Source organism: Osmerus mordax, chromosome 1 (assembly GCF_038355195.1).
Source record: "Osmerus mordax isolate fOsmMor3 chromosome 1, fOsmMor3.pri, whole genome shotgun sequence".
In the NCBI taxonomy this organism is placed as follows: Eukaryota; Metazoa; Chordata; class Actinopteri; order Osmeriformes; family Osmeridae; genus Osmerus; species Osmerus mordax.
This window is the reverse complement of record NC_090050.1, coordinates 20,140,647-20,155,874: the sequence shown is the minus strand read 5'-3', so window position 1 is coordinate 20,155,874 and position 15,228 is coordinate 20,140,647. Positions and strand designations below refer to the sequence as shown.

At 50.2% G+C, this 15,228-nt stretch overlaps 1 protein-coding gene across 1 annotated transcript in view; it reads left to right on the top strand.

Moving 5' to 3' along the window:
* Positions 1-15,228, top strand: part of slc25a26 (solute carrier family 25 member 26) — a 36,504-nt gene that overhangs the window by 2,444 nt on the left and 18,832 nt on the right. The window contains exons 4-5 of the mRNA XM_067255216.1: positions 5,642-5,746; positions 5,857-5,904. Of these exons, the coding sequence (XP_067111317.1) occupies positions 5,642-5,746; positions 5,857-5,904 (153 nt within the window). The remainder of the gene's footprint in view (positions 1-5,641; positions 5,747-5,856; positions 5,905-15,228) is intronic.

Below are 15,228 nucleotides of genomic sequence, written 5' to 3'. Positions count from 1 at the left end.
GTTGTTAGGAGAGGTGAGGGTGAGGTCGGTATCGTCTTTGCCCTTTGTGTACTGTTAGGGATTTCAGCACTTCAAAAGGGGAAATCTTTGGAGCAGCCCAGAGAAGGGTGATGCTTTGGTGCATTGTGGGGGCACCGGAGCGGGTAATCTACAGGCTTAGTCATAAAGGCCAACCCAGGGACATCCCAGAGTCAGAGATCCACTAGACATCCTCCAGATTATTCATTCAAGACAGATGTGTCATTCTCCCTCTACTAGACCTATAAACAATACCCAGCTGGAGCTAATTGCTGAAGAAAATCACATTCTCCATGATCTCTTTAGCGGCTAGTTAACCACCTGGAATTAGAAAATGACAACCAGCTAATGCTAACCTCATTGCGCCTAGGGCTCCGGGTTTATTTCACAGTGTCCTCAGCCAGTGCCTTAGATAGAGGTGTTGGAGGGTTTAGTGTGAACTGCAGCTGTAAGCTCCCTGACCTGGGCAGGCATCATTAACAGTGGAATCAAAGGCAGCGTACGGATCCCTTGCTTTACGGCTTTCTGAGTCCTCAACTCTCTCTCTTACTCTGCTCCTTAACATGACCCCCCTGTGACCTCTGACGAGAGGGCTGTTCAGACCCGTGCCTGGTAACTAGAGAGACAGGGCTGCCAGACAAGATACCTGTACTGTTTTCAACCCTAGGTGTTGTGCTTTAGCAGAGCTGCAGTCAAAACTTGCTCCACCCACTGACAAAGGTGACAAGTCCTTTTTCGATCCTCTGCACTGTTCACTTTCTCCAGTGTGTGAATACAAATCAGGCTGACCTTGTCGCCAAAATGAAAACACCGGAATCCCATTAGCCTTTCTTCCGTTGGCCATTACCTTTTATTCACGTTGATTGATTTCTCTATCTCTATCTCTCTTTCGGCTCCTCTTTTCTCTCTCTCTTTCAATTCCCTTCGATGTCTCCTCTTTATCTTGCTCTCTTTCTGTCTATTCTCTCCCTCTTTCTTTCTGTTTCTTTTCTCTATCTCTCTTCTCTCTCTTTCTTTCCATCCCTCTCTCTGCCTCTCTCGCTCCCAGAGTGAGCAGCTGGCGGCAGGTTTGGTCTGCCCACAGGACCTATCAGAAGCAGCAGAAACCAGGTGTCATTTGGTCTCAGTCAGACCCCAAGGAACTCCATTTGGTTGTATGATGCCAACTGTGCACAGTCTGTATCGTTCAGGACCGGAGCTCTAAGGCTTGAGAGCTATGCTAATCCTCTTGCCTCACTCACACATTTGACATGCCTGGATAGAGACTATCACAAGTCTTGTTTTGAGTCTATCATGGAATGCCATGAACGATTGCGATTCAAGATTTTCTGTTCACTTATTACGGCAAAGAGGTTTTAAGGACGGTTTCAGAAATAAATCGTCTGCGGTTTCATTCATATGGAACATTTACCTCATGAATACTTTTCTATTTGGATACTAGTTTTAGATGACCAAAGGCTTATCCACCCCATCTACTCATGATTTAGAGAGAAGGAAGGTGAGACAGAACTGCAGAAAGAGACACAGAAACACAAAGAAGATGGGGAAAGAGCTCCCTCCTCCATTGTTTAGGTGACTGCGGCGTGTCCCATAAAGAATGTGTAAGCTGATGGTGTCTGTCAGGGGCTAGCAGGCTGTTATCCAGCCATTATATCAGATTTATCTTCATTCCCCTTCGCCTGACGTCTGCCCTGAAAGCTCATTTGTCAAGCTGAGGGAGCAGGCTTTTCTTGCATTTATAAACCCCGTCTCCCTCAGGATGTACTGGAAAATACAGTGTGACATGACAAGATGCGGAAGGGGAGGGGGGCAGGTGGTGTTGGCAACTGGCAGCCACTTAACTTGGCACAGAGAATAATCCATGCTTCGCCTCAGATGCGCCGGTCCTGTGATTTATTGGGCATCACTAACTGGGTCTTTGTCTCATGTCCTCATCTCTCCTTCTTCCTCCCCCTCTGGTCTTTCTTCTGTTCTCACCTCTACCCACCCCCCTCACCGCTACAGTCCTGTGACATGACAATGAAGTTGTGCTCCACAATTACACCTGTATGATCAAAATACAGCCAGTGGGGGGGGAAATTAGTCAGCCATATCTACAGTTACACGGGGATAGCCTGCAGCCTGTGGATGCTGGCTGTCTTATGTAGAAACTGTCTGGCAACTCATGCTGATTAGTTTTAGCAGTGTGTGTGTCTCTGAGGCGTCTTTAGAGGCTCCAAGCAGAACTGATACACACTGTTTCACAGACGGGATGTTGATTTTGACTCAGGCACAGGTACTGGGCTACTACCTGTGGGGGACTGGCAGGGATTTGTAATAGAACTCTTGGTTCCTGTGGGAAGCATGTCTAGAAGGCTATCTGAGGTGATTTTAGATTCTGGAAACTTATAAATGGCAAAAGGGACTGGCAGGCCTTAAAAAGAAAAAAGAAATACGTTTGAAATTAGTTTTGTAGTCAATCTGAAGAGTAGACAAACAAAACGTGAGACTCAGCTAACAAAAGTGATGTAAAAGTGTATCTGTCTGTTTGTTGTTTCCATTCCTAATTCCTCCCTCCTACCAACCCAGCCTCACGATGCTCTTCATGGATGGCTTCCCACTTTGTCAAACTATGGTTTTCTCTCAGAAGGGTAACTGACAAATGATTTCAATCAGTTCAGTCTTTGTCAAGTTGTCTGGAGCTAGTAATCATTTCCTCTGTTACTCTAGCTGTGGTTATTTCTTAGCGGGATGGACTGATCATGGAGGCAGGACGATGAGGGCCTAACACTTCATGAGAGGAAAAAATGGGATTATGGAAAGGCAGAAGACACCCCAGTACCAGGCCTGAGTGCATGGACATGCTTGCCTGCTGGTTTGTCCTGCGAGTCTCTGTTCATTTCCCCAGTTTCCTATCGCACCGCTTTTCTCAGTGATGGAGTGTCGTCCCCTTTCTGCCTGTAGTTAGGGGGCTTTGGAAATGAGCGTGTCATTAGGATTTACGGTTGCCCGTCGTGGAGAAACACAGGCAGCGATCAGAGGCGCGCTCTAATTATCGCTGCCGACTCCAAATTGCGTATAAATAAAGATTAATGTTGCCAGTAGTGTAAAGACAATGCCAACAAATGTTTCATCCAGCTACAGCCTGCACAGAGAGGAGGGCGCCAGCGAAAGAGAATGTGATTGAACCACACGAGTTAAGGAGACACACCTGTGAGTTTATCCTGATGGTGTGTCCCTTAAAGTTAACCTCCAGCCTCCCGTTCACCATGGCCTCTCTTCTGGCCTCTCTTCTGGCCTCTCTTCTGGCCTCTCTTCTGGCCTCTCTTCTGGCCTCTCTTCTGGCCTCACGTGTGGCCTCACTCTCCAGGCTCACACATAAGCTCATCCCCCCTCCCTCTGCAACACATTTCTCCTTTCATTTCCACATTGAGGTTGCCAAATTAGGCCGAAATAAACAATGTCCGTAATTTATTTGGTATAATCTTCCTCTCATTCCGCCGCCTCCTGAGAGTTGACGAGAGAGAGCGGAGCCACAACTCCAAGCCAAAGATTCAATTAAGTCAGGAATGACCTGTCATACCCACTTCTCTTTCCATTTAGTGCCGTAATTCTGATCCTTTGGTGAAACACGCTGGGGAAACATGATGTACAATGTAGCCTCTGATGAATGTTCACCCACCCAGACACTGGGAGGAATGTGCCCTGTCAGGTTGGAAATGAGGGAGGTGGCGATGCATGTGCCTTGTGTGACCATTTGGTGGCACTGTTGTACCGTGCTGTGGTTGATGACAGGACCACTTCACCAGGGATAGAAAAAAGAGCTCTACCAGTCAAGGCAGTATACTGTCAAAATTATAAGTGTAAAAGTAGGGAAGTTTGTCTGTTGACTGATTGGAAGGATTCACTCCATCTTGGCTGAACATGATCTATTTCAGATCCAGCTACTTTTGATCTACTTGGGTGGTCAGAAATGTCAGACATTCAGAGTTGAGTAGCCACTGCATGATGTCTTTCTATGAACACGACTTCATCTGAAATACAGTCCACTGCAGCAGTAGGCTAGCCCTCCCTGCTCCTCCACTGTGTAGACATTCATGAAAGAACCAGCCCCCACGGTGTTGGAGTGTGGTACGACCCACGAGAGGAGAGGCTGGAATGAAGACAGAGCTCCAGGCAGCCGGGGGCCCACAGAGAACCCTTCTGCTGGGTGTCCGTGGTGTCTGACGCTGGGTAGGTGCTTTCCGGACGCGGCAGAGGGGATGGCCCTTTTTGGGAGGGTAGAGAGACAGGTGAGGGGGGGGGGGGCACCATCCATCACGAAGGCAGCGCCCCCCATCGTACCCTCCCTCCAGCGGGGTGAGATTGCGGCTGGCGACGCAGGCGTAGGCGGCACGGTGTCAGGGGGTCCGTGGTGGGGGGGCTGCTCACCTCCCTGGGTCGGGGAGATTGCTTTCTGTTACCTGGTGCTCCTTGGTATTTCCGCTCCAGCGCGGCATTAATGGGAAATCAAGTTGCCGGGCAGCCCTGCCTAGCTGCCTTGAGGGCTTAAGGTGTTATGAAGCATGAGGTGCCTCATAAATATTTATGCCCATCTTGAGTTGTTGTTGGCAGTCCATATTTTTGTTGACATATGAGGGCCGTGTTGGCATTTGTTGTGGAGGGAGGGAGTAGTGTGTCTGTGCGTGTCTCTGTGTGTGTTTGTGTTAAATGGACCCAGATGGACATTGAGTCATTGACATGATGACCATTTTGCCTCCTGCTCAGGTGTCATGTGATTAAGGGCCTGTTTGTTTGTCATGCTGACTAGGGCAGTAATTGGCACACTGGCACGCTGACATAAACACTAGTTAGTCAAACCCAGGGAAGAGGCAGGCAAATCTCTCTCCTGTGTCATGTCCTCTCTGTTGTAACCTTCCTACTGCCTCCTCGCTGGGCGCTATGGCCTAAAATGTTTATCACGGTATAATTCGAAGCACTGACGGTAACGGTATATATCACGATATGTTAGTTTTTCTTAAAATTTCATGACAATGCAATCTGCACCACAGCGGCTAATCGGACGGATTTGGATTGGGTAACTTGGGTGTGTCGCATGAGTTTAATTTTCCAACTTTTGCAGTGCTTTGCCACGGAAGAGCGACTTTGTAGCATTCAACAGTAGCCTGCGTTTATGGGAAAACTGTTCAATATTTGTAGTGAGTGTAGCTATAACCAATTATTACATGGCTGAATACTCGATTCTGTTGGCCTACAATAAACATTTCACAATTCTAACCAACCTGGCATTATTTGCTTGCATGGATACAGTATTCCATGCCGCATTTTTGCCTTTAAGTCTCTGTAAACGTCGGAATTTGTGTAATGTAAAACCGTTATGTGCGGTAATTGTATGGTGTGAATGGGGCTGTGACAAATGTGATTTATGGTTGGCTCTATCGCGGTTGCACGGTATAGTCAAAATCCATATCATAGGCCAAATTCATACCTGTATATTTCTATACCGCTCAAATAGAACCACTGTACAGAGTGAATGAATGTCCAGTATCTTATGCTTTGCATGTTATACAGTACCAGTCCTGGGTGTCTAGGGTAGAAATGTGCATCCAACTCTGCTGATGCTGTGTGGTCCTCCCTCCTCTAGGTGGCGTGTCTGATCAGAGTGCCCACTGAGGTGGTGAAACAGAGGACCCAGGCCTCCCCGTCCTCCAGCACGTACCAGGTGCTGCTGGCCACCCTCAGAGAAGAGGTAGGCTTCAGGGCCTCCGCAGGTCGAGCACCTCCCGTCTAGCCACCATCGCCCTGGCTCATCTCACCAAGACGCCTGCATGACGGGATTGTGTGTGCTTGTGTTTCCAGGGTGTGAGGGGCTTGTATCGAGGCTACAGGAGCACCGTCATCAGAGAGGTACAGTACAGCACCACTGGTCTCCCTTTACTCCCCCCAGAACACACACAGCTTCCCCAAGACACACCAGTCACATGTCCACACAGCTCCTGAGACCAGTAGGCCGTTACTCAGACTCCACCGGGTGGTTCACTTGCCTTTCGTCTCCCTCGTGGATCTGGACGACTGGTTTGTGTTGTTTTGTGTGTCATTACGATGCGGCACATCAGCTATAGGGTGTTCAGAGTGTCATGTCTACTAGTTGATATGAATACACTGTATCACACTCTGCATCGTGAGTTTGATGATTTAATTCATGTGTTGATAGAAGGGTTTGAAGGACAGCTGGGTTATCTCCTGGTTGGAGACTGAACGCTTTCACAAGTCTGCTCTCTCAATTGGAAAGTCTGGTATATTGGTTTTCTTTGCAGTTTCATCCTGGATAATTAGTTAGCCCACTCCTGTTTTTTTTTATTGCATCTGATTAATCAAGACATTGGAAAGGTTATAAATAAAAAGCTAAAGGAGCAGGAGAAGGGAAATGAACATGGAGCCTCACCTTCCTAAACAGAACAGCCCGTTTTCTTTCTCTCTCTCTCTCTCTCTCTCTCTCTCTCTCTCTCTCTCTCTCTCTCTCTCTCTCTCTCTCTCTCTCTCTCTCTCGCTCTCTCTCTCGCTCTCTCTCGCTCTCTCTCTCGCTCTCTCTCGCTCTCTCTCTCTCTCTCTCTCGCTCTCTCTCGCTCTCTCGCTCTCTCTCGCTCTCTCTCGCTCTCTCTCGCTCTCTCTCGCTCTCTCTCGCTCTCTCTCGCTCTCTCTCGCCCTATCCTTTCTCCGCATCTCTCCCTCTTCCTTCATCTGTCTCTCTCTTTCCCTCTCTCTGTGAGGCATTATCTAGAGTTTAATTGCACCTGCAGTGCATGATAACATCTAATAGATTCTGATGACAAGCAGTGTGCTCGTGTTGGCTTCTCATTTGTAGCCACATTTTCTTTTTCTCATTTTCGAGGGAAATTGGAAAGAAAACAAGAGAGGACGAGAGAAGTAGTATATGAAGGTGACACTTGTTCCTCTCCCGTGTTTGTGGGCCGAGGTAATATAGTGCCCCACCGCTGTGCTGGCCTGTACTTATTTTCTGCCTCACTAAACCGATGTTATTCACACAAATTCCATCTGGACAGTGAGAGGGGAAAAAAAAGGACAACAAGGCTCTCTGATTTCTCCAAGGGGCTGTGAATAAATGAATACATTTGAAGGCTGGCGCCCAGCCCGTGTGCATACTAAAGTGCCAGATGAAACGGGCGTGGAAGCGGGTGGAGGGGGGGGGTGTTGGGCGGTGTTGGGGGGGTGCTGGAGGGGTGCTGGATCCTTTGCGTGATTGGCTTTGACGTGTGTCAGGAAGGTAATTCATTTTCTGGGCCCTGGCTATCCGCTATCTCATCCTGGCTCCACGACCCTGTCAAGATAAGTTTGTTTACGCGGCGCGGCGCTCCACCAGCACAGCCCCTCTAATTGGGGTCTTCTCCATGATGTATATTCATTAAGCAGCCTTCACAACTGATTTCTGATGGGGCTAGATATCACAGGTTACTGTAGCAGCCACTCTGATGTGGAGGGATGAGGCTCCAGTGTGGACGAGGTTGCAGCTGGGATGAGGGCGGGGCAGGGATGAGGGTGGGGCAGGGATGAGGGCGGGGCAGGGATGAGGGCGGGGCAGGGATGAGGGCGGGGCTGGGGTGAGGGCGGGGCTGGGATGAGGGCGGGGCTGGGATGAGGGCGGGGCTGGGATGAGGGCGGGGCTGGGATGAGGGCGGGGCTGGGATGAGGGCAGGGCTGGTCTGGAGCCTGAGCTGAAGTGATCAACACACTGATGAACATCTTCTGTCTGACTATACAAATCAAATAAATGTGCATGTCAAATTATGAATATAAAAAATAGTTTCTATGAAAAGACAACTAATTGTAGCTGAAATATGCATTTATTCATATATGGGTGGTGACATTTCAAAAGTGTCAATTGTCACTTTCTTTAGACGAGTGTTACATTATAAGAAGACATTTTAGTAAATCACTGTCATACTCAAACTATAATTTTTATATATATTTAGTGGTGTGCTTTTACTAAACCACTTGGTAGTAATACTCTTTACCAATAGAGGGCAGGAGAAGATTATTCCTATGCCTTCCAGATTCCTCGAGGCAGGTTAGCTCTCGCCTCCCCTCCTCTCTCCTCTCCTTCCTCCCTCACCAAACTGGCTATGTGACATTTATGAGCAGCAGTCACCATGATGGAATTGATAGCCTTTTTTTTATAGAACAGTTGCGGTTTTGATTGAGTGTTCTATATTTTCTGCCCTCAAAAATTAAGATCTGATCTTGGGTTTGATCTACCGTGGCAATTGCTTTCTGTGTAACGAGGTTCACTTAGGTTATTTGATGGTAATTTAGTCATTTGTCGGAGCATGTGTGTGGAAGAGAGCCAGGTGAGAGTGGAATGAGTGATGCAGCATTAACAGTGGCAGGCAGCGCTTTGACAAGGTGGAGAGATAAGACTGTGGTCCTCTTCATGTTCCCTCACTCTCTCTGTGACTGTCCAACTTTCAGTATTGATGCATAGGCATCAATCTAAGCCTGCCTATGTTAGGGACTCCAAGGGGAGAGAGAGACCTTTCAGAGGTGCGTGCGTGTGTGTGCGTGTTTCCGTGTGTGCGTGCGTGTGTGACAGGAGCAGCAGTGGGATGATTTATGTCTCCCTGCTCCTCCCCAGTGTACTACAAGGCTGTGACTGGTCAGCTTCTGACAGACTAGAAGCTGTAGGCTAGCAAACACAGGAAGGGCTATCTGGTCTTCCATCTTCTCCTCTCTCTCTCTCTCTCTCTCTCTCTCTCTCTCTCTCTCTCTCTCTCTCTCTCTCTCTCTCTCTCTCTCTCTCTCTCTCTCTCTCTCTCTCTCTCTCCGTCTCTCTCTCTCTCTCTCCGTCTCTCTCTCTCCGTCTCTCTCTCTCTCTCTCTCTTTTTCTCTCTCCATGTATATTTCTAACCATGTCAAAATTATTTGAAAAGCCTCCCTCCCTCCCTCCACCAGCCAAGGCCCTGAGGCCCAGGTCTTACCCGGTGCCCAATTTGTTTGAATTACCCTACTGTTTACTTTCCTGCTCTACGTCAGTCACACCGCATTGTGCTGCTAACAGGTGGAACAGGGTTTGCGCGTGCGCATGCTTGTGTATGTGTATGTTTGTTCAGGTTGGCCTACGATTTGACACACCAATCATGGAGTTATGTTTCATCTCCTGTTCTGAACAGACTGTCCTGTAAGCAGCCGTATGACAGAGCGGACCCCTTTCTGGCCCTCTGGACTGAATACATGTTCCAGGTCCTGCAAAGCAACAGAAGCACTCTCATATCCTGTGTCTGTGAGCGCTGATCCATGTGGGTTAGTGTTTCTACCCTCATCTCCCTCATCAGAGAGAGAGCGGGAGAGAGAGCGGGAGAGAGAGAGGGGGAGAGAGCGGGAGAGAGAGAGGGGGAGAGAGAGCGAGCGGGAAAGAGAGAGAGCGGGAGAGAGAGAGAGCGGGAGAGAGAGAGAGCGGGAGAGAGAGAGTGCGGGAGAGAGTGCGGGAGAGAGAGAGCGGGAGAGAGAGCGGGAGAGAGAGAGTGGGAGAGAGAGAGCGGGAGAGAGAGGGAGGAAGGGAGGGGGAGAGAGAGGGAGAGAGAGAGAGAGAGGGTCTTTAACAGATAAAGACAGACTATAGAGAGACGCCAAAGCACAGCAAGAGAGTCGCGTGTTTATTTGTTCTGCACGTGTGATGAGCCTGTTCTTCCTCCAGCTTTGTGTTACAGTAGAATCCCACCGAGCTGTTGTGATGTTGCATCCAGCCAGGGCACATCCAGACCTGCCCTAGCTCTCTTCACCAGCCAGGGCACATCCAGACCTGCCCTAGCTCTCTTCACCAGCCAGGGCACATCCAGACCTGCCCTAGCTCTCTTCACCAGCCAGGGCACATCCAGACCTGCCCTAGCTCTCTTCACCAGCCAGGGCACATCCAGACCTGCCCTAGCTCTCTTCACCAGCCAGGGCACATCCAGACCTGCCCTAGCTCTCTTCACCAGCCAGGGCACATCCAGACCTGCCCTAGCTCTCTTCACCAGCCAGGGCACATCCAGACCTGCCCTAGCTCTCTTCACCAGCCAGGGCACATCCAGACCTGCCCTAGCTCTCTTCACCAGCCAGGGCACATCCAGACCTGCCCTAGCTCTCTTCACCAGCCAGGGCACATCCAGACCTGCCCTAGCTCTCTTCACCAGCGGCCTGCAGGTCAGCCCCTCCTCGGCGCCCGGCTAGGCCGAGGCACGGACTGGTCTCCGTGGGGACGCTGAGGTCTCAGTGGGTTGTAGATTGCTCTCACATCTGCCGCTGCACGTCTCTGGGCAGGCTGTGATCAAGGCACGGGAGGCCATGGAGACCTGTTGGCCTTTGCCTGTTTGACCCCGCACCCTGACCTGTGGGACTGTGCGTGTTTGTGTTAGAGATCCACATGCAGGCTGCTCTCGCTTCCACATGTTGGCTTCCGAGTGTGTGGAGGCAGTGTGTGGAGGCAGTGTGTGGAGGCAGTGATCGAGGAGGGAGGAGCAGCGTTGGGGCTCCAGCAGAGGGGGGATTTGGGAAACTTCCTCATGCTGTTTAATGCAAACTCCTGCAGTTTGTCAGTTCCATAGCCGCAGCTTATCTGTGTGTCACACGTTTGATAAGGTCAGACTTAACTGCCTGGCGACCTCATTCTGCCCTACCCCAATCAGTTTAACAGACTCGCAGTAGTAAATGGATGGCTTTCAATGTCATGGAAATGAACCAGTCCCTGTCAGTGGACGTGCTTTATAACTTTACCTGCCGTCAGTTCTGAGGTAACGACCGTACACACTGCCAATCTCCGTGAGGGATTGTGTTCTGTTGGAGTGACCGTCCACTGTCTGTCAGAACACTCACAGCTCTCTGTGTGTTCAGGTCAGGGCGTTGCGACCCACTGCCTGGGTCTGTCAGACGCTCAGGAAGATAGTCCCCTCACACAGCCTCCCTGTGAGGCGCAGCTTGGCAGGTGTGTCCCTGAGGCCAGGAGCGAGCCTCAAGGCCTCTAGAAGAACAACACGCTGAGTTATTGATGACTGATAGAGGGGGAGGAGGTTGATGAGTGTCAAGAGTTTGCTGGAAGGAGCCAGACCCCACGTGTGGATATCCGTGGAACTCCATCTGGGATTTGGTTCAGAAACCTGTGTGTGTGTGTGTGTGTGTGATTGATGTGTTTTTGCATTTGCAGACATCCAAGATGTGGCTCTGAAAACAGTGGTTTGAGAGTGTGTGTGTCTGTTTGTGTGTGTATGTTTCTGTTTGTTTTCTGACCCAACAGAGTCCCACCAAAACACACATGGATCACACACACACACACTTTCAAAAGCTCACCATTGTCAAATGCTTCCTCCCCTCTGAAGAAATGGAGGAGGACATGGATGCCCTGGTGCAAGCATGTGCGCGTGCAAGAGCCTGAGTCTGAGTCTGGGGACGTGACGATTAACATGGTGGCCATGTTAATGAGCGTATCTCTCTGTCTCGAGGCTATGTTTTCTTCCCACAATTTTCTGCATGTTTGCCTCAATCTGAGCAGAAAACGATCCGGCCTCCACATGTGTTTCTAATAACGGCCTGCGGGTCTGGTGAGAGACCCAGAGAAGCACAGGGGGAGAGGTGGCTGGAGAACGAGGGGGAGAGGGGGATAAGGCGTAGATGGAGAGAGGGTTAGATGGTGGAGGGAGGGATTGTTGGGGGTAGAGAGAAAATCTGGTTGAGAGGGAGAGGGGGGGGGGGGTTGTGGTTGAGTGGGCATCATGGGTACACTTGATACCAGGAATTTGCCTCTGAATCTCTCTGAATTTCATTATCCAGCAACTGTAAATACTACTCCCAACTCTAATGTTTATATAATCATACAGCTTAGCATGTAAACCACACCATAATGCTGGCCGACTGTATGATAGTGCTGACCACAGTGCAGTAGGCCGTGCACCCAGCTGTTCCCTCCACCTGAGGATGGGGGATGGGAGAGAGGAGGATAAATCAGGGAGTTTTGGCTGCAGCCTGACGTGGGGTGTACCCTATAATTAGTGGTTAACCTCACACTCCTTTAAGAGCACCACCACTCTTTCATGAGGGGAAGCGGCGCGCATGCCTCTCCTCCTTCTCTCATCCCTCTCTACTTTCTATCCCAAACGCAACACTAATTTCCATACGGCCGGCGACTGACTGAATTTTTTTTTTTTTATGCATTTTTTTTGTTTGTTTTTACTTCAAACATCCTAAAGAACCACAAATATGACATGTCATGACCTATGGAACAGCACTTTAAGCTGCGTTGACCTTCTCAGAAAGCTGTCGTCATGTGATGTTGTCCAGATTCAAGCACCTGCTCCACTCTCAGGACTGCCAACAGAACCTAACCCCTAGGTCAAGGGTCACAGAATAGTGATGTCATTTCCGAATATTGCCCAGAGAGACAACCGCACGCAGTATTAGGAAAGATAGCACATAGATGGTGAATCACTCTGGGTTAGGGAGTTTGGATGCTGTTTCTGGAGAAGGTGTGTAAGAGATGAGTCAAATGTGGCGGAGAATTCTTATTGAGCCAGCGTGTCTGTTGCAAGGCTGTTCGCAGGCTTGTTCTGGATTGATCAGGCCCATACATGGGTGTTGGCTCGTCTCCTTCTGCAGAATCACAGCCTCGTGTGTTCTGGTCCTGTCTCTGCCAATACCTCCCCAGTTCTCTCTCTCTCTCTGACGCTCCTGCTATTTACAGCTGCGCTGAGGTTATCTGATTCCCAGCTGATAAGCTCTGTGTGTGTGTGTTACAGTGTGATGGAGAAGGATGGTGTTCTGGAAGGTTTCTGATGTGTCTCATTTCTGTGGGCTCAGTTCCCAGAGTGCCTGATGAGTCTGCTTTGTGTGTGTGTGTGTGTGTGTGTGCGTGTGTGCGTGTGCGTGTGTGTGAAGCTCAATCCCAGTCCTGCTCCTCAACCCAGCCTAATTCCTTCCCTCCTCTCCTTTTCTCCCCAGTCCTCCTCTCTAACCACAGTTCTCCTCTTTTGCCCCAGTCCTCCTCCCCAGCCCAGTCCTCCTCCCCTGCCCAGCCCAGTCCTCCTCCCCTGCCCAGCCCAGTCCTCCTCCCCTGCCCTGCCCAGCCCAGTCCTCCTCCCCTGCCCAGCCCAGTCCTCCTCCCCTGCCCCTCCTCAGTCCTCCAGCCCCCTAAGCAGTCGTAGATCTCCTCCTAGCTGTCAGCAACTAATTGGCTGGCCCAGAGGGCATCCTGTGTCATACCAGAACTGGATTAATTGCCTACCTAACAGACTCCCTCTGACATCATTTGCAGTGAAGCACCCTGTGCCACTTTATGTGCATTCTAAAAAAGACCTAACTTTAATTAACTGTGCTTGTGCGCGCTTGAGTGTTCCACAGCAACATGTACAGGACGTGTAGTTGCGTTCATGTTGAGGTGTGAGTGCACATATCTCTCAGTGTCGGACGCGCTCTTCCTTTTGTACCACGTACAGTGTGTGTGTCTTGGCTCAGCTAGACTGCCATTAGAGCCACATGCTCTCTGGTTCACTGAGAGTTGTGGAGCAACAGTGTCAGACACACAGGTGCTTGTTGATAGGGGAGTGCTCTTTTCTCTTGTCTCCTTGTCTCTTGTTGCAGCAGGCGTCCATCTTGAAGCAACAACTGCACAATACCTACCAGGAAAAGCCCCACACAATGTAAACATTATCCTCCGGTTCTGGGAACCATTTCTCTCATGGCGATGGAATTGCGCTCTTGAACGTTTGCCAGCGTGCTGATTCCAGCCCCCCTCTCCTGCTCCAGACCTCAGAACAAGTCTTAATTTGTTGGGAATATTATTGCTCCGTACCGACACTTGCTACTCTGAGGGTTTATGGGATGTTGGGCCAGCTGCTCTGTGATTGGCTGGCCGGGGTGTGCCGGAGATTTAGCCTCCTAGTTTGGCTTGTTTCAACACACACCCTCTGAGGCGAGGCGTTCAAAAGCTGTCAGGTGGAATTCTTCAGCAAGTGCATTCATACTCTCGTCAGGCTGACTTTATACAGCGCTTGGGAATGTGTGTGTGTGTGTGAGGGGGAGGTTGGATTGAGCAGTATCAATCCTACGAACTCTCCCTACGTAATAAACCTCCTTCACAGACGAGTTCCAGCAATCCACAAGGAAATAATTGTGTAGACTGTAATAGTGTTTATGTGCAGGATGTTCGGATTTTGAGACTTATTCTGTGACAGTGTGTTCAAACGTTGGACAATACCTGCGTATGTGTGTGCTGACTGCAGTGTTCTCTTCCAAGTGCAGGCAGTTCTCCAGAGTGTGTGTGTTTGGACAGTGAATGGTACACCGGGGCCTGTTCTCTGCTAGAAAGAGAGCAGGCCTTGCTTTCATAGCCAAGGATAAAGGGCTGTCAGGAGAGTAGTAATCGAAACCAGGCCTCTCTCCCTCCTCTCCTCCTCTCTCATTCCTCTCCTCCTCTCTCCCTCCTCCCCTCCTCTCTCATTCCTCTCCTCCTCTCTCCCTCCTCCCCTCCTCTCTCCCTCCTCCCCTCCTCTTTCCCTCCTCCCCTCCCCTCCCCTCCCCTCCTCTCCCCCTCCTCTCTTCTCCCCCTCTATATCATCCCCCCCCCCAGCTTGTCCTTTCCCCCCGCTACAGAGCTTGTGCCCCCCCCCCCCTCCCAAGAGAGCAGTAGCTGGCACAGTGTGCGTCAGCAGCCAATGAGGTGTGAGGCCAGCCCAGCCCCTCAGAGCCGGATCAGAACCTCGCTATTGATCCGTCTTCTGACCGTGTTTGTTTATTTATGAAGCCCTGGTCCTGGAGGTGTGCTTGTGCCCCCTCCTCCTCCGTGCCCTTCTCCCCAGGACGGATGTGCTCATATGTTTGGTCAGGCTGTGCCGCGCGTGTGACGGCTGTGTCACAACCAGGACCTGTGTCCCAGCCCCGGCCTGGACTAGGTGTGACGTGAGCTCATGTGCTTCTGGCCTGCATGGTGGAGGCTGCTCTGTGTTTTGGGGACATGACGTGCAGAGTTTGTCGCTAACAAGTCAGACGATCGACAGCCCTCACATGGCCACTTGTTGATTCCCTTGCAGTAGGGGTGGAAGTTTCCAGAAGTTTCATTTTTAGCCGGATAACTCTGACTTAGGTCACTGTAGAAGGCTGACCCTTAACATGGCTGTGTATCGAGTTCTCTAAACGTTTGCTACATGGACGTCCTTATCATCAGTCTGTCATTAACTTATAGGATGGTACTCA